At 39.1% G+C, this 27991-nt stretch overlaps 1 protein-coding gene across 2 annotated transcripts; it reads left to right on the top strand.

Moving 5' to 3' along the window:
* The first annotated feature begins 25 nt into the window (after positions 1-25).
* On the top strand, positions 26-27949 carry kcnc4 (potassium voltage-gated channel, Shaw-related subfamily, member 4). 2 transcript variants are annotated; one of them, XM_042003326.1, is made up of 4 exons: positions 26-920; positions 19821-20757; positions 22267-22404; positions 26170-27949. In XM_042003326.1, exons 1-4 carry the CDS (start codon positions 318-320, stop codon positions 26235-26237), a joined length of 1746 nt encoding a protein of 581 aa, XP_041859260.1. In that variant the 5' UTR covers positions 26-317; the 3' UTR covers positions 26238-27949. The 2 variants fall into 2 exon arrangements, with proteins under 2 accessions (XP_041859260.1, XP_041859259.1); XM_042003325.1 differs by having other exon boundaries at positions 22228-22404.
* The last annotated feature ends 42 nt before the right edge of the window (positions 27950-27991 follow it).

The raw sequence follows: 27991 nt of genomic DNA, 5'->3' as shown, positions 1-27991 counted from the left end.
TTGTTGAACGCGCCATCCCCATCCAACTGGGCTGTGTCGCAATAGGGGAAGACAGGCTCTATAAGAAGCAACAGATGCCCGGTTAGTAAATGACCTCGCACCGCATCTGGCGCGCGTTTTCATCAGCAAGAAGTAGTGAAGGCTTTCCCTGCACCACTAAACCGAGTGGTATAGTTTCCAGGCTTCCTTGAAATTAGAAAGGAGATGAAAAGTTGTCAGGAATAGTTGTTGAGGTTTGGGCTGCATAATTGGAGTAAGAGTTTTGTTGTGGCACCAGACTGAGTTTTGTTGGTAACAGCCTTTGAGTCTCCTTATAAATGATAAGCTCAGTGTGCGTTTCGACTTACCGAGGGCGCAAGTCAGGCAACAAACCTCCTTCTAAATCATGTCTGAAGGAGGAGATGACCAGAGGGGAAGACTCGGACAAAATTAGAATTAACGTTGGTGGAATTCGACATGAAACCTACAAGAGCACCCTCAGGACCCTGCCGGGGACGCGTCTGGCGTGGCTGGCGGAACCTGACTCCCAGGTCAGCCCTGACTCGGATGCAGAGCCCCCGAGTGCCACCGAGTATTTCTTCGACAGACACCCGGGCATTTTCGCCTACATCCTCAACTACTACCGGACAGGCAAGCTGCACTGTCCAGCTGACGCCTGCGGTCCGCTCTTCGAGGAAGAGCTGGCGTTTTGGGGGATAGACGAGACCGACGTGGAGCCTTGCTGCTGGATGAACTACCGGCAGCACCGGGACGCGGAGGAGGCCCTGGAAATATTTGAACCGCCAGAACCAGAGAACACCGACGATGACAGACGGTTCGGCATCGAAGACTGTACCAACAAGTCGAGGGGATGCTGGGAAGTTTGGCAGCCGAAGATTTGGGCCTTGTTTGATGACCCTCACTCATCCAGAGCAGCCAGGGTGAGTTCAGCTGTTTTCTGTTCTGGGTCTTGTCATGTTCAGTGTCAGACCATAAAAAGGCAGCAAAAAGAGAGAGAAATAGTAGGCATAGTAGGCTATAAAAGGCAAACACAACTATGCAACCAAGTGATGTCCAGAATTTAGTTTACTCATGAACGCGCGCGCGTGTGTGTGCAGTGTTTTTCACTATGGTATGTTAATTTCTCGCTTTTTTCTCTATTTTTTTCCTTCCTCATAGAGCTGATGCCCATATAGTAGTGAGTTTACGCCTTGTTGACCCTTGTAAGTGCTTAGAAAATACAAACATACACCTACTATTAAAAAAACAATACAATAGGAAAATGGTGTTTATTTTTAACTTCACATTTCTCTTCGTTTTATTGCATTTTATTCAGACACAGTAATATACACAACATTTTCACACTGGCAATACATTCTCTGGGGCCCCTAGATGTTCCTGTACACCGAGAACACACGTTAACCTCATTATTGTGGATCAGTTCTTTATGTACTTTGAGTTTCTCTTTTTAGGTATTTCTTTCTGACAATAGGTTTCAGGGCATAGTTTAAAATAAAATAAAAAAAAAAAACCTGATGTCTTGGGATTTGACACAAGTTTTCCCAAATTTTCCATGAATAGTTGTTTTTTGTCTGGTCAGAGCGGTTTTGAGGACAAGCCAACGTATCCTCAACAGGTCATATCTTCTCATCTGTTTCTTTGACTGCTTTCATGACCAGATGTGCTGGTGGATTAACTTCTTACTTTCCAGAGGATTGTTTTCCCAACCAAAGTCAGTTCAGATATGATTGCTACTCACTTAAGTTCATATTAGATTACAGCCAGACTACAAATTGAAAACAAAAAGCTTCCAGTACCAGCTTGTTCCTGTCTTATAGATCGTTTATATTCACGTGCAGGTATTTGTTAACACATTTAACTACCCAGGCCAGTGGTTCTCAGCCTCTTTGTGTAATGATCCCCAAGAATAATCAGGTGGCTAAATGAGACACCCATTCCCACACCAGACTCATCAGACTTTCCAAAATAAATAAAACTGTAAAATTTATGTCATGGGTAAAAGGCAGGAGGGATGTCTCCATGCAAATGCAAGAGTCACAGATGGAAGTACGAAAAATTATGATGTAATTAAACCAAAGCATGGCAGAAGCAGGAAACAAGGGGACAGAACTAACAAAAGGCAAAACTAAGGTGGCTGGACAGACTGACCGGAACAAAGGGGTTGTCCCCAAAAACATAACAATACACATGATGGACACAAGTAACAGCACAACAACTATAACACAGTGAACACAATAAACTGATGCAGGGCAAAGGAAAACTGGTAGCTTAAACACTGTGGGACTAATTCTAAACCACATGAAGGTGTGACAATTAACAACTGGAATCGGGAGCAGGAAGTAAGCTGAACAGAATACACAAGGGAATTAACTCGACAAAATAAAACAAGAAACAAGACAGAGACTCTAAAGCTGAATTTACACTTGCACAGCGTCTGCATAAGGTTGGTTATGGTTACGTCACCGCTTTGTGCTCCACATAGGTCTGTGGAGGCTTGATGTGCACCTCTTCCAGACATGACGGGCACCCCTGTTTGCAGCGCTGTTACAAGAAAGTACTCCTTTGTGATTGGTTGGTTTGTGATTACATGTTTACAGATTTCTGGAGCTACTTGATGAATTTGTGCGGTTACCGCAGAAGGTAAACTGCAACACGATGCTGTAACCGTACTCGAGTGTGAGAGCACATTTTACCAGCATCAGCTGTGCTAGCTCTACCGTAGAAACTGAAGAACAAACTATACCAGATAAACATGAACTAAACCATAAACACACATCATGACATTTTAACACAGATTATAACACTGTTCTACAATGTGTTAATGTAATTTTTTTAGTCTACAACCATCTGGTGACTCAGAAATGATCTGGTAACCCTCCTGGAGGTCTGCCTCAGTTTTACAATCACTGGTCTTCACAGTCTTAGCAGAGGAAGAGCAAGTTTTCTAAATGATGGATTTAAAGCTACTCTGTTGGACAAATGATGCAAGTCCTTCATTTCTAAATTAGGCAAGACACATTTATTTACATAGCACATTTCATTCATAATATGTATGAAAACACTCCCCACCTTGATTTGTTTTAAGACATTAAAGACCTAACTTAAAAGAACTAAGGTTTGAAGCAGACTTAAGGTTTTGTTCCAGATATTAAGGCATAAAAGCAGAAATGTTGATTCTTATTGTTTAGTTTTAACTCACTGGACGTAAAACAAAATTGACCCAGATGACCTTAGAAGTCTTGGCGACTCTTGGTGTGAGCAGATCAGAAATATAATTTGGACCAGAACCATTTAGTGCCTTGAACACCAGCAGGAACATTTTAAAATCCATTCTTTGGCCACAGGGAGAGGTAGGTATTGGAGAACTGCAATGATATGTTCCCATTTTCTGCAGCATCATTCTGAATTAGTTGCAGTTTTAGTGATTTTTCTTTTTCTTTTTTTTTATTAGAGACCTGTAAAAACTCCATTGAAGTAGTCAATCATGATTAAAACTAATACATGAATGAAGTTTATTTTGAATTTAGAGCCATCAGTTCCTTTATTCTAGAAATGTACTTCAGGTGGTAAAAGTCTGATTTGGTTGCTGCTTTAATATGGCTGTTAAAATTTATTTCAGAATCCAAAATGTTACCAGGATTTCTGGCTTCATCTGTTGTTTTTAACTTTGCTGACAGAAGCTGGGCAGCAGTAGTTGGATGTTAACCTTTACTTCCATATAGAATGACTTCAGCTGTGTCTTTATTTAGCTGAAGAAAATTCTGGCACATCCACAAATTTATTTGACAGAGATACACACTTAAGCTTTATAGGTGACCAGGGTCCCCTGGTGAGGCAGTAATATAAGAGCTTTTTTATACGTCCTCTTTTCCGGTGACGTGGCTTTACTATCGACTTACCGAAGCTCGGTGAGAGCTTAGCATACTGTATATGCACAACTGGTTTCCTGTGTTGCCTCCATCCAAAATTTTTATGGTATTTCAGAAATGCATGTACATGCGTCAGATCCGATTATTACAATTATCTGATTTCTCCCAGATAACTGATTTTGATTACAGTAAATGGATGCAGTGTTTTATAAAAATACTTATTTGAGAATTTCTTTAATATTCAAGAAAACTAGGTGGTGTTATACAATTAGTTGTAAATGAATCAATATCACGGTGGTGTGGTGGTTAGCACTGCAGCCTCACAGCAAGAAGATCGCTGGTTTGAACCTCGGCTGGGGGGGAGGCTTCTGTGTGGAGTTTGCATGTTCTCCCCATGTATGCTTGGGTTCTTTCCGGGTACTGCGGCTTCCTCCCACCGTCCAAAAACATGCACGTTAGCTTAATTGATGACTCTAAATTCTCCCTAGGAGTGAGTGTGAATGGTTGTTTGTCCCCTATGTGTTGGCCCTGCGATGGACTGGTGACCTAATGCTGGGATAGGCTCCAGCTCACCCGCAACCCTTAATGGACTGAGCGGTACAGAGAGAGAATGAATGAATCAATATCAAATCGGATTTAATCGAAATCAAATCGAAATAGACTGTTGGGAATCAAACTGATTCCCAGCCCTAATATTTTGCTAGCCATTATTTTTTCAGCAACATGAATTTTATATTCATCAGAGCTGCGCAATTAATTAAGCTATTTTTTAGGTAATATTGTTATCACAAAGACATATCTATTTGAAAAAGAACAAGTGTAGATGTATTAAAACCCCACTCCTGAACTTTATAAGATTTTATAACTTTAGTGCCCCCTAACGAAGGCTAATTCGACATCCGTTTTGTATCCTGTCTCTTCTCTGAGCTCTCTCCAGCCAGTAAAAGTCAGTCAGATTCTGACTTCTGTCTATCACTTTCTCTCTTTCTTTTCTTCACTTCCTCCATTAATGTCGTCTTGCTTTGTTTCTTTGCTCAATCAGTCACAGTTTGCTTCAAAACAGTCAGTGTGTTGATATCTAGTTGCTGGTGTGTGATGCAATGCTGTCAAGCAAGATGGAGTTGCCATGTGAAGCCCTGGGCTGGTAAAAATAATTGTAGTGTGTTTTCTCAGAACTGAGATCGCAGGTCAACAATGGCTCCAGGAATCTGCACAATTAATGTCAGTGTGCCATCAAAACAAGTCAGAAACACAGAGTTTTAAGGTCAGAAATTTTGATATTCTTAATGTATTCCAAAAGGAAGGTTAGTAAGTTTTTTTTAACTAGCCTGTATGAATATGTGCAGAAGTAGAAAGCCGCCCTTGCTAATACATCAGAGATGTACAAGAAGGGCCAGAGTCGCCTCCACCTCCTGAGGAGACTGAGGTCCTTTGGAGTATGCAGGCTTCTGCTAAGGACATTTTATGACTCTGTGGTAGCCTCTGCTGTCCTCTACGCCGTTGTCTGCTGGGGAGCGAGCAGCACCGACCGGGACAGGAAGAGACTGAACAAGCTGGTCAGGAGGGCCAGCTCTGTCCTGGGCTGCCCGCTGGACTCTGTGGAGGAGGTGGGTGAGAGGAGGATGTTGGCCAAGCTCACATCCATCATGGACAACACCTCTAACCCACTGCACCAGACTGTGGGGGGGCTGAGCAGCTCCTTCAGCAGCAGACTGAGACACCCTCAGTGTAGGAGGGAGCGCTACCGCAGGTCCTTCATCCCCACTGCTGTCAGACTGTACAACTTGTCTGTATAGTCATAATACTGTGCAATATTTATTTATATTTTACTGTGCAATACCCCCCATTATCAATGTCATCATATTCTTCATATCCCACCATCACCATGTAAATATGTATATAGTCTGTGAGGTTGTTGTTATATTTTATTTTATTTTATGTATGGATGTAGTGTGTGTGTGTGTGTATGTATATATATATATATGTATATATATATATATATATATATATATAATGTATGTGTGTATGTATGTATGTATGTGTGTATGTATGTATATATATGTATGTATATATATATATATATCTTTATATTATAACGGTACATATTTTTGCTTTTCTTAGACTTGTAAATAATTTCTATTGCACTTTCTTGCTGTGATGCATGTTCACCTTATTTTGCCTCTCTGTACTTTATTCTATAACAAGAGCTGCTGTAACAAGTGAATTTCTCCACTGTGAGATAATAAAGTCTAATCTAATCTAATCTCTAATCTAATTAAAACCATATATTGAATTATTTTTTTACATTTTGCAAGTCATTGCCGCACTGCTTTCCTAATATTCTGCAGCTGTTATTCATGCATATTAGACCACATATATTTCCATATGGCAAACATATGGAACGCATATGTAAAACATTGCTTAACTACTCAGTCATCTTCTTCGGTAACTCCATGTTTTTCTCTGAAGGGGTCTGCGTTGTCCCTGATCAAACTTTTCCTTTTATCATGTGAATCTGAGTTTTCAGTTCTCAGTTTAATGTGTCAGAAAATTGTAGTAAGTAAATGCCGAAAATAGAGATAATGCCATTTCATGACAGTAATACAGTACTGCTAAAGTGTCTTGTTCACATCCTCTTGAAGTTTTTGCGCCCAGAGGTTCTCCAAACATGAGTGTTTCTAAAATAAAAATGGCGCCTAGACACAGATTGAGGCTAAAAAATGGATAAGTAAACAGAAAGATAGATAGAATAATTGTCACCCAAGGGGAAGTTGTAGAAAATTGAAATGCTAGTAGTCATCAATTTATAATTTGTAAATAATGTTTGACAAACATCCATATTGTCCACCTTTTAAAATTATTGATAAAACATAGAAACACAACATATATCTGTGTCCTCAGCTATTTCCTCATGATGAACATAAGATAGATGTTGCTGTGATGTAAATTGAACTTACAATTGCTTTCATGAGGGCTATAATCCAGCTTGTAAGCGTTTTAAAGTATGCTATATCCCTAATGGCTTGACAACAAAAGCAATAGAGGGCTTATTGAAGTAAACGTGAAAGCAAGTATGTTGGGCAAAGAGCCAGAAAGGGAAATACATTTAGCTGTAAAAGAGAGTCTCATCTTCTTTGTTGTATCTGTTTGTCTGCATATGGAATTGAATGGTCTATTCAGACAGTCGCACAGCATTCAACAAGTATAATGTTCTTAGTACATGGCAGAAACCCAGATAAAACTGTTTATTTTAGGTTTTGTCCAGGTGCCAATTTCAGTCTATTACTGTGGAGTAGCATACATGTCTGGCTCACAGCTGCCACAACGCTGGTGTTGACTCAAGATGACCCGTGCTGTGCTGCTAGTTACTCACATCTGTCTTTCACCACTGATTATTTGTAAATGAATAATTATTGATTTGTACTGTTCTGTAAAAATCCCCAGTGCAGATATCAATCTTTAGCTAAGACAGGTCCATATTGACCCGGTCAAAACCCTCTTTGTCCATTTCCTTTCCAGATGGATTATGTATGTATGTTTACTCTGTGTGCATTATGAGATAATTCTCTCTGAGAGGATGCAGGGCTGGATTCACATTACCTTTATGGGCTTTTTATTTCAGAGAGCATCTGAACTCAATTCAGGTAATGTAAATCCTGAAAGCTGTTCGGAAGTCAATCAGTCCAAAGTTAAAGCCACATCCTCTTCAGAGTCAAACAAGAACCTGGAAGTACAGTTTTTCTTATCACTACTCTGGTGTTGGCACCACTGTATCAGACATGAGTCCAGCAGCTTTATAAACGGTGCCGAACAGTTTCTTTATCGCATCAGATTGGATTAGAAATGAATCAATGACTTGAAAGTGCTAACACGTTTTATTTTAAGAGTATTTGCGTTTACATTTTGACCTTAGATTGACACATAGCTGCAAGCAGCTCAACTATATGCAGTAGCCATGGAAACTTGATCTGATCACATCAAAAGTCAGACATTAATTAGACTTGTCCCAATTATAACTGAACTTTATAGTATTATTTGAGCAGATTTCAGTCACTTTGCATAATTGTTATGATCCTGTCACCTTTTTAAAAGTAAATGGATGAAACTATGTCATGACTGTTTTCATGTAGATTCAACTGTTTGTATTAATTAATTCTTTTCATTAATGAAAAAAATCCAGTATTGTCAAGGCCGTGCTTTGTTCAGGGTTATATCAAAGGAATCCAGTTTTATAACATCAGGCCGTATTTCACAAAACCTTTATGGATAAACTAATTTGCAGCTTCATCTACTTTGTGATGCTGCAATGGTAAAGGCAATGACATGAACATGAAGGAAAGCAATCAGGAGACTTTTCCAAATCGGTGTGTTAAATGTCTAACTTTAACTCATGGTTGCTTTACATAGACAGAGAAGAAAAGAGGCTATGATTAAGAGAGCAGCCCCCAGCTGATGTAATTCAACACTGTTCTTATGAGGGAAACAGTTCAACTGGTCAAATATTTTTATTTATGTTCAACTGAATTTATTAGTCTACTTTGGACATTAAGGAATAATCAGATACAATGCCCTCAATTTCTCTTGTCTGTTTACTGGCGGCCCGATATGGATGTGAACACTGTTGTAATCCAGTTTGTCAGTATAAAGGCAAAACAATTACTTCTCATAATTTTATCACAGACATATGTAACATCTATAAAGAATTGTGTTTATTAAAATAACTTTCTATCTGAATCCCAGTTTAACTTCTGGAGAAATGGATACACCACCGCAGCTGTATAATCGCACTTCAGGGACAATTAGTCTTGACATTAACAACAAGATCAAACAAGATATATTTTATTTGTTTCTCAGCCTCGTTGCTTGTAATTAATCTCTGCTGTGGGTGGTAATGGGCTATAACTTTTTATCAGTGGTAAGCAATTAAACCTGTTGTTCCCAAAGTATATCCACATTTTCCCCTCACACGGAGGATTAAATCAATGTCTCATCTTTCCAAAGACCAAAGGAACGATGGATGCAGGATTTTTGGGATCAGAAGCAACTTTAATTGCTGCAAACAACAAAGAAATTTCGAAAAAAAAAAAAAAAAAGTTTTCTCCTGAATTTTAAATGGCAATTTACACAAAATGAATGGATTTGGTGTGAAGTTTCTCATATCAACACATAAGTAACATGAGAGCTAAATGTGAAGCTGTCACATCTGGTTATTTGTGCAGTCTTGAAACAATCAACATGGAACATTTAAACCTTACCACTTAATTTTCAGCCATGTTAATGCTAAACATGTATTAATATCTATTTTTAAGGTACAGTGTGTAAGCATTACAGATATCCAGTGGTAAAGAGGGACATAGAAATGATTTTAAATGAAAGCACTGTTATGAATGGACAGTGGCTCTCATTGGTTAAAATTCTTTTAGACATAAACATGTTTTCGTCTGTGTGTGCATCCAGTAGCCTCAGGCGCAGCGATGACTGCACTGCAGGTAACTACGTTGTGTATGTCTGTACTATCTTTTTCTATGTGCCCTTTTAGGTGTTAAATCTCCCAAATTGTGCTCTAGCACTTACCAAACAAAGCCAGTACTGCTGTTTTAAAGCTCAGAGGGTTCTCACTTCACACAGAGTTGTTTTCCATTCAGACACTGTAGTAAAAATTAGTGACAAAAATTTCTTAGTGAAAGATGTAAAATCTTTTGTGATTATGCTGGTTGTTTAGTCTGCTCTGATGTTCTGAGCTGCTCACTTAAAATAACTCAGCATCATCGAGTCGGCTCACAGGTGTAGTCTTTGGCAGACAAATAATAAAAACTAAAAAGTTTCCGTCACTAGAAGTCTCTTCTTTTTTCCACATTACATGGAGAGCTGTTGTGAATGACACAGATTGCTGGCATTTGTTAATAGAATTTGATTTTCTTAAAAAAAACAAAAAAAAAACTATTTTGATTATGTTGAAGATTTTCTATATAGTAAAAAGAGAATAGAAAGCAAAAAGTTAAATGGCAGCTTCCATTAATATGTCTGTATTCTTTGTGTGTTTTGTTTAATGTCACTGGCAGGGATTTCATGTACATTAGAAAGGTTTAACCTGATGAATATTGCGGCATAGTCAGGGATTATTTTTCTTCATGAATATGCAGCCGGTACTTCTTTTTTTTTTCAGAAATCTTTCTGTTTGAAACAATGAAATGATCCGCAGTGTGTTAGTTCCATGATAAAGAGTGGACATTTGAACCAAACAAACAAACAAAAAAAAACAAAAACCCAATTTACTTATGTTTTGCTGCCTTCATATCACAGGGCTTTTAAGTTATCTTCTCTCTACACTACTTACATTTTTGACCTTAAAACTAAGAGCTTCTGATTTGTTTTGGTAGCTGTCATTACCCTGCAGCATGCTGAGGCTGAAATACCACACTTCACACCTTTCTTTCCAGCTCAGAGCATCATGTGACAGCTGCGTTTTGCTTCACACGTCACATTCCAACAGCTGGACGGATGGACATTGGCCCGTTTGAATCTGCACCATGGCTGCACTAGCTGAGAAATGAAAGAGACAGGATGCCAGATGGATGAAAAATTAGTTGTTGTAAGGAGGCGCCAAAGTACAAAAATCTGTCAAAGTTTAGTAACCTCAAGGTGTGTCTGACAAAATGTTTTATGGTCTGGGTGTTTTGGACACAAGTACCTGCTATTTTGGGAGCAAACCAAAACTAAATATATAAATCTTAAATAACCACAGTTTCATTTCTATGTTTACAACCCACATGTATCTTTCCTGAACCAATGACGCCATCACTCCACCTCTCCCATAACCAGCAAACCCCTCCAACAGCCATTAATAACAACGATGGATCACAGTGTTGTGTTTGTGATGCAGAAGCTACTGAGCATGATATGGCTTTTACAGCAAAATCTGTAAAAAAAATTCAGACAGATGTTTCCATTGTAGCTCTGTTTGCTGCCATTGTTTTCTTTGTATGTTTGTTTACATTGAATCAGTTTATACACATGATCAATCTCACATTTTCTGGTATTGGTGTATTTTTGTTGCAGCATTACAGCAACACTTACAGGCCTGGCCCATGAAGTGTTTTCAGTGGTTTTCTGTGGACACACACACTTCTTGAAACAATTGCATCAGGGATCTTGAGGGCCGCTGCCCTGCAGGTTTTAGATGTTTCCCTGCTTCAACACACCTCACTCAAATGAACGGATCTTTGCATAGAATTTGATGTTGATGGGTCCATTTAATTTGAATCAATTAAGTATCACAGTGGTCCCTCAAAGACTGGATTTTGAGATCCCAGATTACATCTATATGGAAATGTTTTTTTTTTTATGAAATCTACTTTTCTGCAGGCATTCTGTGTTGCCTTGTTTGCATCATCTTTTTTTTTTATTTACAATGGAGGGCTTGTCTCTAGTGTACCAAGAGGTTTAAAGATGTTGCATCCTTGTAACTCGCAAACCTCTGCTTTCTGTAACTAAATATTACAGCTGTGTAGAAACCATAGACTTCCACTGGGATGGCTCTTGTTCTGCTCTGTGGAGGCTCTAGTAATTTGTTATACATCATATATAGATAATCACCACCATTTTTTCCTGTTATTTTTGGACCCTGAATCTATGAAATATAAATGTCTGATAATGAAGTACTCCTCCACAGATACCCAGGAGATATGTGGCAGACAGGCTGAGAGGTGGAGATTAATTCTCCATCCTCAGGTGCACCGAATCTCTGTCATGAATCAGTGTTACATGAATTACAAGAAAACCATCAGGCTGCTCTCACTGCCCCTGCAGAGTGCTCAGAAGGCTTGTTGTTGGGGTTCATGTGCATAACAAATCTGAACTGGTAACACAGCGTGATGCTCTGCAGCTTTAGGTGATGACTGTGATGGGACTCCCCAGCTGCTGCACACCGCTGGACAGCCTGCTGCCTGTTGAGCCTTCTGCTTCACTCCCTGTTTGTCTGATTTTCCCAGCTGGGACTGGGATGCTGTCCCCCCTGGGGTCCTCTGCTCTGTTTGCACACTGACACTTGATGACATTTAATTCATGTCCTTTTGGCAACAGTTATAACACAAATTATTAAAGGCGTAGCTGTATTCTGCCCCATTTCACAAAAGTCTAGTTCTGTATTTAAAGTAAATAACATAAAATATCTTATTAACAGTGGATCAAATGACTGTAGATTTCCTATAATAGATTAATTTCTGTGGGTGTTACCCACTCGTTTGTGGCTGACCATTCTGAAACCTTAAGTTCAGCATTTAGATATCAGCATGTTGGGTGTTTGCAGCTGAAAGTGACAAGGAAAGGATGGATGTAGCTGAGACAACAAGGACACTATGGATGTCCATATATTAACTCACCTGTCAGTCAAAATGGCCAAACCCATGACAATGCAAAAGTTTAAGTTTTTAAACTGTTTGATGCTTACAATATATAAAAAAGTACACACCCCCTGTAGAACTGTGATAAATAAGCAATTGGACACCCACTCTCGGTATGTCCTATGCTAATGCTTGGTCATGAGACCTTAAATTCATGGGTTACTAATCATCACTCATGACTTTGCAAAGTTTTCAAACAGATCACAAGGTCTTCATTGGCAATTAGAGACTGCACGACTCTTACTACATGCTAGGTATAGAATCTAACATCTCGAATTTGTTCTTCAATATGTCTTTTCTCCAGATTTAATGTAGACCTTCACCTGTTTAACAGATAGCATCTAGAGAAAATATTGAAATGAAACACTGGGAAAGTACACGTCAGAATTGCACAAAACTGTTAAAAATGTTACACCTTTATTACAGCAACACAAATTGCAAAGGTAACGATAAGACAAAGGCTACTTGAAAAGAAGTACATTACAAAATCTAATAGAATCAGGCTGTTGTTAATCGAATCGATTCAGGAAACATGGCCAGCCCTAGTTTAGTTACCAGCACAGAGCTGTAAACAGTGTTTTAATCTCCCTTTATTTCAAGTCTTAAAAAAGCCACACAGACATTTAAATGCAGTAGATGTTTAGGACAATTTTTTGCATGAAGGCATGCAATTAATGAAAATATAGACCTAAACATTCCACAACCTACAAAAAAAAGCTTAGATACGTAAACATAATGTCAGAGGTGTGACATCAGGCTGTGTAACGTTACTGTCAGACTTTCAGGTCACGTCTTTGAGGTGCCCCTGACTGCAAATACCCACCTTTGTTTAGTTTGGTGATAAACTGTTTGGCATTTTACTAAACCCGGGGCTGTCACGACTGGTTAGGCTCATCGCGGACCTCTGAACTGCTGCAGAGCTCAGTTTTTATTTGGTTGTTGCAAGCTGGTTGTTGGAATGAAAAACCTTCTATTTGTGTTTATGTCAGAGCCAAATGTTGTTAGAACATATTTGTGTGTACTTACTAAGTGATACATATTTTGGATTAAACTGATCTGAATTACAATATTTAAAGCCATAATAGGGATCTAACTTTTGATAAAAAATTATTTAATTGATTTGAAAGAACCTATTTAACAAGTGGGGACTTGTATTAAAGATTAAAGGCACATTTACAGCAGGGTCCGAGGGGCTCGGTTTAATTGGGTGGGGAATTAAAAAAAAAAACAACACTTTATTTGGTTTGGTTTACTTTCCCAGTGCACTTTACCCAAAGGGCCTGAATAACGTCATGCAGTTACAACAACCACTCACTAGGGGGTTAATATTCCCTTACACAACCACTGACCATTTACAACCGTTAACGGAGGCAATTTTTTTTCCTTTCATGCTTTTTTTTATCATTTAGAAATAGACCCATGCATTCAGTGCATAGATGTCCAAAATATTATACAACACCACAACAGGCCATTTTCTAGTCTTCATTAATTTGTTGGAGCATATCCAAAATTTATTCTGCATTAATTTTTGTTTTTATTATAATGTTTTGCTATGTGGCGTTGGCTTGTCTGTCGGTCTGTTAGTAAAATAACTCAAAAAGTTAAAATTTTCAGGAATAAGGAAGAAGTGTTTACATTTTAGGGGTGATCCGGATCACAGTCCGGATCCAGGATTTTTTTTAGAGGATTCTTTACTATTGGGCCAATAATGCTTTTAACTCAACAGATAATGCCCAGAATCATTGGCAAAAAACAAGCAAAAACAACAAGATGACTTCATGGTAGGTGTTTTAATCTGACATTGTTTGACCCGGATCATGTTAATATTCTAGATCTGGTGATCCAGAAGGTTAGAAATATGGGGGTATAAGGTGGGTTGTTGGGTCTTTTGGGGTTTTTCTCAGTGACCATATGGCAATGTAAGTCTGCACTCAGGGTGTCACTAGTTATAATTATTTTACACAATAATAAACAGAAGTTTTCATGCAGTATTCAGATTGACAAAACCAAAGCAAATTAGTCATTTTATTCTTGTTACAGCCAAACATAAAACAAGCAGAAACTTAACAAAATATATTTTGGGACTTAATAAAGAGGAACTTAGAAACTTAGAATAACTTAGGTTAAAGATTAAAAAGTGTGAAGACTACAGGAAAAGGTTGGAAAGTCAGCTGCAGCAGAATGTGGTCAGGAAAGAAAATATCACAGGATTCAAGTTAAAGAGGGATCAGACAGATAGAAGTCTAGACAGAGCAAATAAGGTGAACATGTTCTTCTATAGGTTCCGTTCAGAACAATCAGAATCAGAATACTTTATTAATCCCAGTGGGAAATGGTTTGTTCAGCAACATCCCCCTCTGCTTCCAGTCCAACCAACCACACACCCTCTACAAGCCCACATCTTCCCTGTCACACCTCCACTCTCACCCTGCAGCTCAGTCATAAACCTTAACACAGTTGCATTTCCCTCTCCTTCAGAACATACTAAGACCTCCTCTGCCTCCACCTCTAGCCTGTTTGTTTCCTGCAGTCAGTTAAAAAACTAAATTAGAAACTAAATTAGAACAAGGCTGCATATTAGGATTATGTTTTTTTATTTTTCAAGTGGTTTTAATATAGTTCAGCCTGCAGTGTAATGTGAGAAGCTCTATAAATTCCCAGTGGATACCTCCACAACCACCTGGATTTATGACTACCTAAGAAACAGACCACAGTTGTGAGTTTGAAAGGTAGTCTGTCTGAGAAGGTGACCAGCAGCACAGAATCACCACAAGTGACTGTACTCACACCATTTCTCTTTATGTTGTACAGCTAAGACAAGTTAGTCCTGTCATCTGCAGAAATGTGTGTGTGTTTACATCCAAGGAGAAGAGTTGGAAGTGGTGGAGGAATAAAAATACCTTGGAGTTCAGATAGACAACAGACTAGACTAGAAATGCAACACAGAAGCAAGGACAGAGCAGGCTCTACTTCTTAAGTAAGCTGAGATCATTCAATGTCTGCACCAAAATGTTGTGGAAAGTGCAATATGCCTTGCAGTCATCTATTTGGGCAGCAGCATCAAAGCCAGCTTCTTGGAAGAAACTGAACAAACTAATCCCCAGGGACTGATTATCCAGAGAAGAATGCTGCACAAGTTGCTGAACATAATGAACAATTCTTAGGGAAACAACAGAGTGTGTTTAGTGGAAGGCTTCTTCAGGTCTGCTGTAACAGAAAGGTACAGGAGATCATTCCTGCTAAGATCCATTGCCCACCACAACAGAACTTAAGCTGTTAATTATTAATTATTTCTAATAAAAAAGAAACAAACCAACAAACAAACACCTACTACAATATTAGAATTTATCTCAGGGGATAAAGTATTTTCATCTAATTTCATTTGGACTTTTCTGGAATCAAATGTTAACATTAATCTGATCATGAGTATTGATTTATATTTCCACTATCTCATGTTTATGATGGCAGACTTGTTGGGATCAGTTTTATGTCACACTACTTTGCATTTAGATACTTAAAAATAAAGGTCTCCTCCACTTAAAATGCCATTAGGTTTTTATTAATTGTTTTGTATAATAATTTTATTTCTCACTGTGCTGACTAATCCATCATCAAGTTTTGCCCTTGATCACTACTGTGGGTATAAACAAGCCCTTCGATCGTCTTCTTACCTTTTACTGTGTGCACGCTACTGTTTTCAAAATCTTCTTAGTTACAGAAAATACAAACCAGAGCTACACTGATCATGCAATAATGCAGCCGTGCTCGTTCTGTCTGTTGCTACGAAGAATTTTTTATGCATTTACAATATTTGCTTTCTATCGGTGACATTATACAATGTTTGTACTTATCCTTACACTCCAGATGGGTTATTACACAGAACCCTCTGGAATGCATTTATAGACAAGTGCATGAAAGAAAAGAGACACTTTAAAAAAAAAACTGGTAGTTGATTAAATTAACCACCCTTTGTTAATCATTCACCTGACCTTTAACCAATCTGATAAACCAACTGGAGGCAATGTATTACCAAAATTCAGGCCCAAATTAGTTGCATAAAGAGCATTGTCCATACACAAAGAGTGGTCTCTCAGTGAGTGTGTTGATGTTGATATGCACAGCTTTTATAAATTGAGTTAAGATTGACAGAGAAACCACATAAATCAGTTTATCCTTATTAACTCTTAATTCTGCATGATCTACTGCAGCACATTATTTCTAGTAATGGGATCATAGAAACTAAAAAGGTGGTGATTAGTTTTAGTAGGATAATTCAACATATTGTTTTTCCAGTTACTGTGGCTGTTGTGGTTGTAGCAGTCATTCTGACTGATTGCACTTTGCATCTGTTGTAGAAGTTAAGTCAAAGATGGACTGGCACAGTTTATACACAAGCAAGAGTTCAGCTGAAATTGAGACCGATCAGACCAGGCCATTTTTTTCCAATCTTCTATTGTCCAATTTTGGTGAACTCATTTGAAAAACAGCTTCAGTTTCCTGTTCTTAGCTGACAGGAGTGGCACCTGCTGTTGTCTATCTGCAGCTCTAGCCCATCTGCTTCAAGGTTTGACTTGTTGTGAGTTCAGAGACGCATTCTTCTGAGTTCAGAGAGGGTATTCCTGTAATGTAAACTGTAGTTTTGGATAGCTATTTTACAATGATGATGATCAATTTAGGTTGCCTCTTTTTGTTAGTTTTTGTCTTGCCTCTATGGTTGTTTTTTTTTTTCCAGATAAACATAAAGAAGCCTGTATAAATCAACAGGCTACAGAACAAAGGCAGATTAGTTGCTTGTATCCTTTTCATTGTCATTCAGTGGGTGTCACTAAAAACAGATATTGCATACATTTTTGATCTTGAATAGGAATGTCAACACACACCTTGTGTGGTAAATCTCTGCCCCCTTGTAGTGATAATTTTCAAAAACTATAACTACAGAATCTACATTTAACTCTTAAGAGCCCGACATGACATATGTGTTACATGCAGTTTCTGAGACATTTTGCTTCAATTTATGGTATAAACGTTACTCACACATTGAACACAATCTGATACTCTTCTTCTGTCCCCTAATAGATACCCAGAGGCAGAAAACCACATTATAATATTTTTAATGTATCACATGGTAATAAATGGTAGATATCCGTCCCAAAAAATGTTAATTTTTTTGTTACATTTTGTTAAAGGGCCAAATAAAGACCTCATATTAAAAAAAATTGACTTTTCTTACCATTTTTTCATGGGTCGGGCCTTAATGGGTTAAAAGCAGCACTAAGAGAAAAGTATGGACCTTAAAACTATGAGCTTCTAAATCAGGCACACTGACATTAATTATGTACGCTCCTGGTTCTGAAACTTTCCTCAAGTGTAAGAAACAGCAAATCACAACTTTGATCAACAACATACCATTTTGCTTTATGGTGCACACATCAGCAACTGCATAACAACACACCATAATTTAACCATAATCCATCCATCCACAGGTTACAGAGAGAAACTCAGACATCCCACCCCAGCAGGGGCTGGAGATTGATGGGTGATATGAAGATATGCAGGGGGGGATTTGTTGCAGGGGAGATATACAGTAAGTAATCCCTCCCTCTGCAGCTATGCAGCTATGCAGAGGGAGGGATGGGGCGGCATGGCTCAGTGGGTAGCATGGTCGTCCTGTAACCTGAGGTTTGCCGGATGATCCTGGCCCGTCGAGTTTATGTTGAGGTGTCCCTGAGCAAGACACCGAACCCAAATTGCTCCTGATGGGTCGTGGTTAGCGCCTTGCATGGCAGCTTCTGCCATCACTGAGTGAATGTGTGTGTGAATGGGTGAATGTGTTGTACATATAAAGCGCTTTGGATAAAAGTGCTATATAAGGGAAGTATTCCAGTTGTTGGGATGAATCAAGTAAAGAAAGAGCCTATAGTGGGACTTTGATGTCTACAGGCGATTACCAAATCACTGGGGCATTTTTTTTTTTTTTGAACTTGAAGCACAACAGCTGCAGGAATAGGAAAATCCTAATTATCTGACAATGGCTGCATGTCTGACCCTTTGGATGGTTTGACACTGAACCTTTGCAATATGTCTCTGGTTATGTAGTCGTGTGTGTGTGTTGATTATTTTGTTGATTTACGTGTTAGTTATGAAGCAGTTTACTTTGTTTTAGCTTTGTGCTTGCTTTTTTTTTTTCAAGGTATGTCCCTGTGACTCCTGTAACATGTGATGTTGCAGTTAGTTGGCATAAAATTCAGGGAAAACTGTGTCCATATAAGAAAAAGCTTCTCCTAGGATAGGACTTAGTTGAGGCTTTTTCTCTTGTTCTCAGTCATCATCTTTGCATCGGATGTCTAGTTGACAGCTGCACATAATCTGCACTGTAAAGATATGCTCAGGGTGATGCTTTCTTAACACTAAAGTCAAACAACCGATTCCTATTATTTCAACCCACTAAACTTCATTAACCGTTCAGGTCTTTTTTATTTTGTTTGCCCTCCTGTGAATTAGAGTCCCTACTGTGCTTTATATACCTTATTTGTTTTTCTAATCACAGACATAAAGCTGAATGGTATGCGAATGTCACTGTGGGAGAGAATAGCTAAGTGCACACAAGTTACAGGTACATATTTATCCAGCTGGAAGATCAGAAAGGTTGAAGAGGCACTTTAAAATGAGTCCAAGCTTCAGTAAACAATAAAGATAGATCATGTATGAGTAAGCACACAGCACTAATAAAAACACTGGCAGACTCAGCCATTGTGTTGGCCCAGGTGAAAGCCATGCAAGCTTATTGTTCAGTTTGAAAGTTGTTTGACTTGCTTACATTTTACATTCTGTTTATATTAATGACAGTAATTAGAGCCGAGACGTTTCCCTCATTGAAACTTATCTGATAAAACCTGACAAAACACAGGGTTGTTTCATCTTTCAGTCTTTAATGAGACAGCTTTTTCTTTGAACTTGTTTGATGCTGTCCAGATAGGTAGGCTGAATTGGTTTGAATCCTACTTGAAAGACAAAACTATTTGTGTCAATAACTGGATATTCTAAAACAAAAGCAGTATGTGGAATTCCCCAAGGCTCTAATTAGGGCCCCCTATTGTTTAACATCTTCAGGCTCCCACTAGCTCGGATCATGGAAACAAAGAAAATATCATAATTATGCTGATGACACTCAGAACTATATTACTGTCTCAACCGGAAACTCTGGTCCCATACTTTGTGCCTCTGGTATCAGATATCAGAGTTTAGAACTTTAGTCTTTACTTATTATCAGTCTTCTGACAGGCACTGCCTCCGCAGAAAATAATTGCTGAAAGCATGCTACTTAAGAGATAATAGACATATCTATGTTTTGTCTTTGTTGCTTTGAAGATGAGGCAATCCTATAATTATACGTTGTGTAAGCTCATCATCCAGACAAAGGTTTAATTGGAGCTTTTGCACCACAATGGGATACATGATAAAGAAATTGTTGACTGCTATTAAATTTTTAGAAGACATTCATCTGGTTATATAAACATTGTATTTAATATTTGTTATCTGTCTCTTACAGGGAGTGGCATTAATCTCGCTCTTCTTCATTCTGGTATCCATCACCACGTTCTGCCTGGAGACCCATGAAGCCTTCACTGAAGTTCGTAATTTCACAGAAGAAAATTACATTGGCAACCACACATTTCAAGTAATAGTTTATGAGTTGGTGACTAGTCCAGTCTTCACCCTGGTGGAGGGCATCTGTGTGGTGTGGTTTACATTTGAATTTCTGGTGCGTATCATCTGCTGCCCGAATAAAGTCATGTTCATCAAGAACACATTGAACATAATTGACTTTGTGGCTATTCTGCCTTTTTACCTGGAGATGGGGCTGAGTGGTCTGTCGTCCAAAGCTGCCAGCAATGTGCTCGGCTTCCTCCGTGTCGTCCGATTTGTGAGGATCCTCCGGATTTTCAAGCTAACACGCCACTTTGTAGGCTTGCGAGTCCTGGGTCACACTCTGAGGGCCAGTGTCAATGAATTCCTTTTGCTCATTATCTTCATGGCTCTTGGTGTGCTTATATTTGCCACCATGATTTACTACGCTGAGCGTATTGGAGCCAGTGCAGATGACCACACAGCCTCGGCCCACACGCAGTTCAAGAACATTCCCATTGGGTTCTGGTGGGCAGTAGTCACCATGACAACACTAGGCTATGGAGACATGTATCCTCGAACATGGCTGGGCATGATGGTGGGGGCATTATGCGCACTGGCCGGTGTTCTGACCATAGCCATGCCAGTTCCCGTCATCGTCAATAACTTTGGCATGTACTACTCGCTGGCTATGGCAAAACAGAAACTGCCAAAAAAGAAGAAGAAGCACATTCCAAACCCAGATGCCCCGACTGACTCACCTTCATTTGGGAAGTCGGAAACAAACTCACACATAGACAGCACTCAGAGTGACACGTGTCCGCTGGCTGCAGAGGAGAGTGTCAGCAGGAATCGTTCTGGTAAGTCCATGAATTCATTTTAAAGAGTCAGTTCATCCAAAGTGCAGACACAGATTCTGTAATGTTATTGCTTAGGTTTTCTGCTGTCAATGCTATATGATGAAGGTGAAAGGTTTAAAGGTCCCATATTATACACTTTATTCCCAATCTGAGACCATTCATTAATATCTAAATGAAATATTTCCGCCATGGTATGGACAAATCGACCCTCAGTTTGAGTGCAGCGGCTTCTCTTCACCTCCCTCTTTTTAGCAGCTTCAGAAATGTGCCGTTTATGGTGGGCGGAACCCTGGTGGAGCAGCTCAGCTGTTGGCTCCGCCCATCGCATCGCCCGTCATGAGGTGATTGACAGGTTAATATATTTTCAAGCTATCAGACTAATAAGGCCGAAACGATAAAATAACTGCCAGCTCTTACCTCTCCAGCTGTGTCACGGACAGTTGGTATTGGACCTGGCTTCAGCTTCAAACGGTTGGCGAAGCCTGCTTTCCATGCCCCCATGTTGTGGAAACAGTCCTCTTTGAAATGCTGGCCACAGACATGCAAAACCTTTAGAAGTTTTCCGGGTACATTTCCTCCAAAAATAAAATTAATCCACTCAGTCCTCGTGGGTTCAGTGGATGGAAGTAAAAAAACGTTTTCGTGTTCATTTATGCAGCCACAAACAGAACAGTGCTTCTGTCGCTTAGCCATGTCCGCTAACGAGGGTTGCCGAAGAGGGAAAAACACTGGGCGCTAGGTGATTTTTAGAGGGCGGGCTTTGAGAGCCGGTAGACGGGTCCATCGCTCTGTGGGGAGTGGTTATTGTCCCTTATGACGTCATAACGTACACGCTTTCAAACAAGCTCATTTCAGCGCTTACTTCCCTAGAGGTGGAGCAGGGGGGAGAGAGAGCGCCTGAAAGAGTTTCACACTTACGGGTCTCCTACACATGCGGGGGGACCAGTATGACTGTTCCAAAACCATTAAAAAGTGAATTTTGCATAATATGGGACCTTTAAATATTTGAGTGGTCTAGAGCAGGGGTGGGCAACGTCCTGCAGGTTTTCCAAATTTCCCTGCTCCAACACACCTGACTAAAACTAAAACTAATGAATCATTGTGCAGATCCTTATAGGCTTATAGGATCCATTTAATTTGAGTCAGGTGTGCTAGAGCAGGGAAATTTGGAAAACCTGAAGGATTGTGGCTCTCGAGGACCGATGTTGGCCACCTCTGGTCTTGAGTTTCGTAACATTGTGAGAGCCATTCTGTTCCTTGTCTTTTAGAGCCTAAAGTTTTGACAGAGGAACTCTGCTTTGTCACAAAGACAGCAGCATCAAATCACTCCCCATAACATTTTAGTGAAATTAGATTCGTCACAGAAAAATTGGCATTTTATGCAGTGTACTTCTTCCTTTCATGTCCTTGGGGGAGTCTCAGTAAAAGATTTGGCATTTATGTGTTGGTGTGTTTTTGTCTTCCTGTCAGACTCCAAACAGAACGGTGATGCAAATGTGGCCCTTTCAGATGAGGAGGGCTGCAGCTTGACCCAGCCGCTTTCACCCAGTGGGAAGTGGTCCTTCCGGTGCTCCCGGGGGCGAGTCAAGAATAAGAAAGAGGGCACCTGCTTCCTCCTAACATCTGGAGACCCAAGCATCCATGTTGGTGAGTTACATACATGTCATTCATACATGGATGCTTAATATGCATTATAAACCTGTTCCTATTTCGCGCTGCCACCAACCAGTTCTGTCCAGTTTTTTTTTCTTTTGGAAGACCGAACCAAGGGGCTAAATTTGCCAGAACGAAAACAGAGCCACTAAATCATTCAACAGACTGATGTGGGCCTTGCTCCACAGAGCACACAATGTTGCATCACAATGGCCCTCCTTTAATGAACAAACATATGACAGAAATCTGTGCGCAAGACTATTTCCACGGAAGGTTTGTCATTTATCAATTTAGATGTGAGCATAGTATACGATCAAATCTCACGACAGGTCTGAAATCGTGTACAAAAGTTTGAATTGTTGTGGATTAGCATTGAAATTTATTATTAAACAAACGTCAAACCATCATCTAAACATAAGCAGCCACATTTAGCCACATTCAGTACTCAGAATTAACCCATTTGCAACAAAGCATATTAAAATGGATTCCTAAAGCCAATAAAATAAAATAGCCTACTTCCGCTTGGAGTACACACCGACACTCAAAAAATTATTTCGGAAAATAAACATGATGAACAGCCTAAGCCCATGACAATTATAATAGCTCAAATGTAATAGGCCCATAAATCATTATACACTACCGTTTGAAATAATGATAAATACAAATTGAAATCTGTGTTTGCAGACAAACTCATACTTATATTCACTGTCAGAGCATCTCATCACCCCCCTGACAAACACACACACACGTGCCACGGTAGCTGCTTTGGGTTGCTAAAGGGAAGGTGGATGTGTCTTGGACCAGTGGGGGTCCTCCAGCTGGACTCTGGAGAAACTCTGTGACATAATTCTGTCCTGTACAGTCCTGCACACCATGCTCTGGCTCATGGAACCTTTTGATTATGGCGTTACATCTCAGCCAAATACCTTGAGGTAGGGCTGGGCGATTAATCAAATTTTAATCTCAACTATGATTTGGGGTTTCAATGCTTGCAGTGACAGATTCGGTAGAAGCAGAAAGATTTCCTCTTTTGGTCCTGGCCAATCAAGGAACCTGATTTTCTTCTTCATCCTGCTTTTCCATTAGTATCTCCCCCTAACGACCAGTTGTTTCAACTGTGTGACGTTGTCCAGCGATTTGGTCCACTACAGTTAAGTGCAGTTTGAACGCAAACCAGATACAGATGTGAAATCTTTTGGAAATCCTCACCCAATCGAACTGAGTCCCCCAGAATATCCTGGTGTGAATGCCCCCTAAGTCATTTCACCCAGACACAGACAAATGTTTCACCAGTGTTTGGTGGGCAACCTTTATTACTTCATCTGACTACAAGCTGCCCTTAGTAATTTATTCATTTTTTTTTTACCATTTCAATCAACAGAAAATCAATAGAGGACCTTTGAAGCACTAATTGGTTCATCTGCCTGTGTGTGCATGTCAGTGAAAAAAGCTTTCCATTGGGATTTCCATTGAAAGTCAGTGGTGATACAAGAAACTACACCACCTCTTGGCTCTAGAAGGAGAAAGCCCCACACAATAAAGTACTCACGTTCAGGTTCAAGTAGCTAATTTGCTTCAGTACACTGACAGGTTTACTTATTTAAGTATATTTTTAGCCCAACATTCTGTAATAATGAATATTTTAACCACTTAAGTAGAACCTCAACGGCCCATTACTGGGAGAAAGGTGTTTCATTCAGTTTCACTGGGTGTAACATCAGGCTTGTTATGTATATATAAACGTGTTGTATCTACTGAAAGCACAGAATCTTAGCTAAAAGATCATTGAAACCATTTCTATGACCACCAAACATAGTTAAGATAAACAATAAATAAGCAGGTAAACAAAAGTGGCAAAAAGATATATAGTATACAATGCAAAAAAAAAAAAAAAATAGATAAAGGGATTTTTTTCTTATGTTCCATCCTCAGCTAATCTAACACAGTGGTATTTGCAGTGATGTTTCCACTTCTGATGAACTCTCCCAAGTGTTAGCTTTATTTTGATACCAAGATAGTTTACAAAACAGAGTTTGTAATAGCAGCGAAATAATCTATTCTTTTTGGGTAGGTCATTTTTATGCAGAAACCCCCTAAAGACCGCTTGGAGCTAAGGAAACAGCAGAGTGGAAAAAACTGTATGTATATATTTCCAGTAATTCTTGGACAATGCCACTCTTAGTGTCTGTGAATGATTACGTCATCTCACGGCAGAGCTTCCTGAATTACACAAAAGGTTTTGAGATGAGGGTCCATATTCAGTTGCAGATATTTTGTGGACATGGCCGGATGTTTCCTTCATACCCAAGCCCCCAGAAACACTGAAGGCATTTTATTACAAACCTGCACTTCACTGAGATGTATTACACTGCCAAAGCTTATTAGCACATCACCATTGGCGGACGCAAAAATGACCTATAAGTGGAGCACTTACCGCATCTCAGGCCCTGTGAGAATGTATATGTAACCCTTGTGTTTTTGTTCTTTGTTTTCAAGTGTCCATTAAACGGAAATTGAAAAGAAACATATTTCCTGGAAGACTCACCAATCCCTGAATGTGTTGATTGACAAAGTTTGGTGTTAGTTAATGTTGGCTAATGGCATGATGTCACAAGAAAGAAAGAAAGAAAGAAAGAAAGAAAGAAAGAAAGAAAGAAAGAAAGAAAGAAAGAAAGAAAGAAAGAAAGAAAGAAAGAAAGAAAGAAAGAAAGAAAAAAAAAACACTAGCAGTAAGACGTTTTCTAATAATGATCTTGTCAGCTCATTAGATCATCACTAAAGCTTTATTGTGACAACAGAAGCAAAAATGTTGGAAAGCTGAGCAAAACCAGAACACCCCAGAACTATTCTGGGAAAGAGAAGAGGATAATTCAATCCTGAGCCTTGTATCTGGTCAGTATGTGCATAACAACATCCTTTTCTCTTACAACAGAGTATAGCAAATACATGACATATGCAGTATCCACAAAAAAGTGGTGAATTTTCAGAGTTTTAGTTTAAACTCTTGTGACTGAATTAAAAAGCCAAAGCTTCTAGTTTTTGCCCAGCATGAATAAGGCTGCCTCTGTTATCGCAGTGTTTTGAGCAGGTTTGATGTAAACAGAGTGGCTCTCTTTAGAGCTATGGGGTCGCTGGTTGATTCCAGAGTTAAAAGGTAAAAGGCTGTGGATAATATTTCACCAAGGCAGTGAGCCAGGAAATGGAGGAATAGACGGATGGAGGTCTGAAGATGCTCTCAGATGGTTATCAGTGACTGGAAGCAGTTGCTCACAGCTACAGGGAGAAAACAAAGTGATTAAGGTCTAAACAGGAACACTTAAGAGTTGCTGTGTGTGCTTCAGAAATCAGTGTCCAAATCACAAACGCATTGTGCATAATGTGTATAATGGTGTGGAAAAAAATAAGCAAACTGATGTGCAAACGAGTAGAGGAAATGTTTCTGATGCTCAGCTGAGCCTCCATATTCCAGAGAGACACCTCTGGATAATTTTCACTAATAGGTTGACATTAACAATTCAAAAGAACAATCATTATATGCAGCCCTACTCTTCTGCTCCCTGTTCAATCCTTCACACACACAAGTTGCTAATCAGGGCTCAAGCAGATAACTTCCAGTTAGTGGACAGCCCCCTCCATCATTCGAGCCACAGCTGAATGGGGCCCTTCATCAGTTTAGTAATAGATTACATAACTTTTCTGATGCTCAGATAATTACTGATTATTTCCTGTCTTTCTGTGTGTCTTTGTGTTCCCTATCAGAGAGCTGTATAGACGTCCACGGTTCTACTGGAAACTACGCTCAGCCAGAGGTCACCACTATGACCTGATGACAATTTATAATTAGAAGGAGAAAGGCCATGAATTCCACTGTGGCTTTTTTTTAATATTTTCATGTGTTTTGGCTTGTTTCTTTCCTTCCTGAATGAACTGAAGACACAATTGTATTTTTTTGGGGGGGAGGGGGGGTCTTTTTACATTTAAACAAACCACATCCAGAGATGATATAATGTCCCAATTATACACTCAATATTAAACTTTTAATAACAATAAAAAAAGGAAATTTATTTGTTTTAAACACCACTTCTGTTCATAATAACATTTATCAACCAGATTTTTTTCTGCATGTTTCAATTTTACCAGCTGAAACAGCTTTTGACACCTGCAGTGAAGTGCAGCCTTTTTTTGATACCAAGATAGATTACAAAACAGAAATTGTAATTGCAGAGAAATAATCAATTCTTTTGGAGTTTGTCATTTTCAAGCAGAAATCCTCTAAAGACCACTTGGGGCTAAAGAAACAGCTGAGAGGAAACAGTATGTTTTCCAGTAATTCTTGGACAATGCCGCTCTTAGTGTCTGTGAATGATTACTTCATCTCACGCCAGACCTTCCTGAATCACACAAAAGGTTTTGAGACAAGGGTCCATATTCTTTTGGAAGTCAGACTCGCCATCATAAAAGGCCATAGATGATGCATGAACATTAACTAGCGTTATTGTGGGTTTGTATAATAAAACCAGAAGAAAACATTTAACTTTCAGGTGAACAGATTCCTATTTTTCCTCGGACAATCTTGGTGTGCCCCTGCTCGGTAACCAACCACAATGAAGAATTCAGATATTTTGTCAAAAAAAACAGTGTAATGAAGGCAGCTCAAGGCACTGTGATGTTTGTACAACCCCAATTCCCCAAAAAGTTGGGACCCTGTATAAAATGTTAATAAAATCAGAATGCAACGATTCCTGTCCACTTTTATGTTGGAATTGGGTTGTAAATGCATGTACAGTAACAAAAGAAGATGAGAAAAAAATCACTGGAGCAGTATTGTCTGTCTATTGCATTAGCTGTATACAGTTGATGCATCATTACTGGTTGAGCCCGGACCAAATGCAGGCTTTATTAGATTAGTTGCAGATTTTCAGTACATGTAAGTCAAAATACATAGAGCACAATGCCATCAGTTTCACTTGTGCCTCATGGTGAGTAATGGAGTTTAAATGTCTGCAGTAATGTAATTCTTTTTGTTTTGTACCATTTCTGCTCATGTTGCATCTGTAGAAACCCTGAAGAGTTTCCGTTGTGTCTTCTAATATTTTCCCTTATAGTCTGCCATAGTGGCCTTATGTTGAATAAACAATGGAGAAATATGTTTTATTGTCATTAGACTATTTCTATACTGACACAGTATATATAAGCACAGCTTAATCGATGTAGCATAGTACAATATTTTAGAATGTTTAACTATTGTGTATATTATGTGTATATGCCATTAAAACTGTAAACCACAATAACAGATTATTATTTTGATACCTAACGTTTTAATTTAATTTTCTTTTTTCCTTCCTGTATGTAATCAATGTTATTAGAAATCTATACATCACATCTAGTTAATATTTGCTCATTATAAATTGTATAGGTGACAGTGATGAACTCAAACCCTTTCAAACAACCAGAAGTGTATGTGAGAGAGTGCGCGATGGTATATTATGTAGATGTGTTTCTATGCAGAAATTCAATAAAAATCCATTTTTACCTGGTGTTTAAGATAAGTTGATTCCAATAATTTATTTATACCTAGAGA

Source organism: Melanotaenia boesemani, chromosome 13 (assembly GCF_017639745.1).
Source record: "Melanotaenia boesemani isolate fMelBoe1 chromosome 13, fMelBoe1.pri, whole genome shotgun sequence".
Classification (NCBI taxonomy): Eukaryota; Metazoa; Chordata; class Actinopteri; order Atheriniformes; family Melanotaeniidae; genus Melanotaenia; species Melanotaenia boesemani.
Note: the sequence above shows the minus strand (reverse complement) of the source record. Positions and strands in the feature narration are given on the sequence as shown.

Bases quoted from the DNA above. Each gene is read 5' to 3' on its own strand.
- kcnc4 (XM_042003325.1), top strand. From the start codon at position 318: ATGATAAGCTCAGTGTGCGTTTCGACTTACCGAGGGCGCAAGTCAGGC. The intron at 921-19,820 runs GTGAGTTCAGCT...TGTCTCTTACAG, and splicing joins ACTCATCCAGAGCAGCCAGG to GGAGTGGCATTAATCTCGCT. The intron at 20,758-22,227 runs GTAAGTCCATGA...TCTTCCTGTCAG, and splicing joins TGTCAGCAGGAATCGTTCTG to ACTCCAAACAGAACGGTGAT.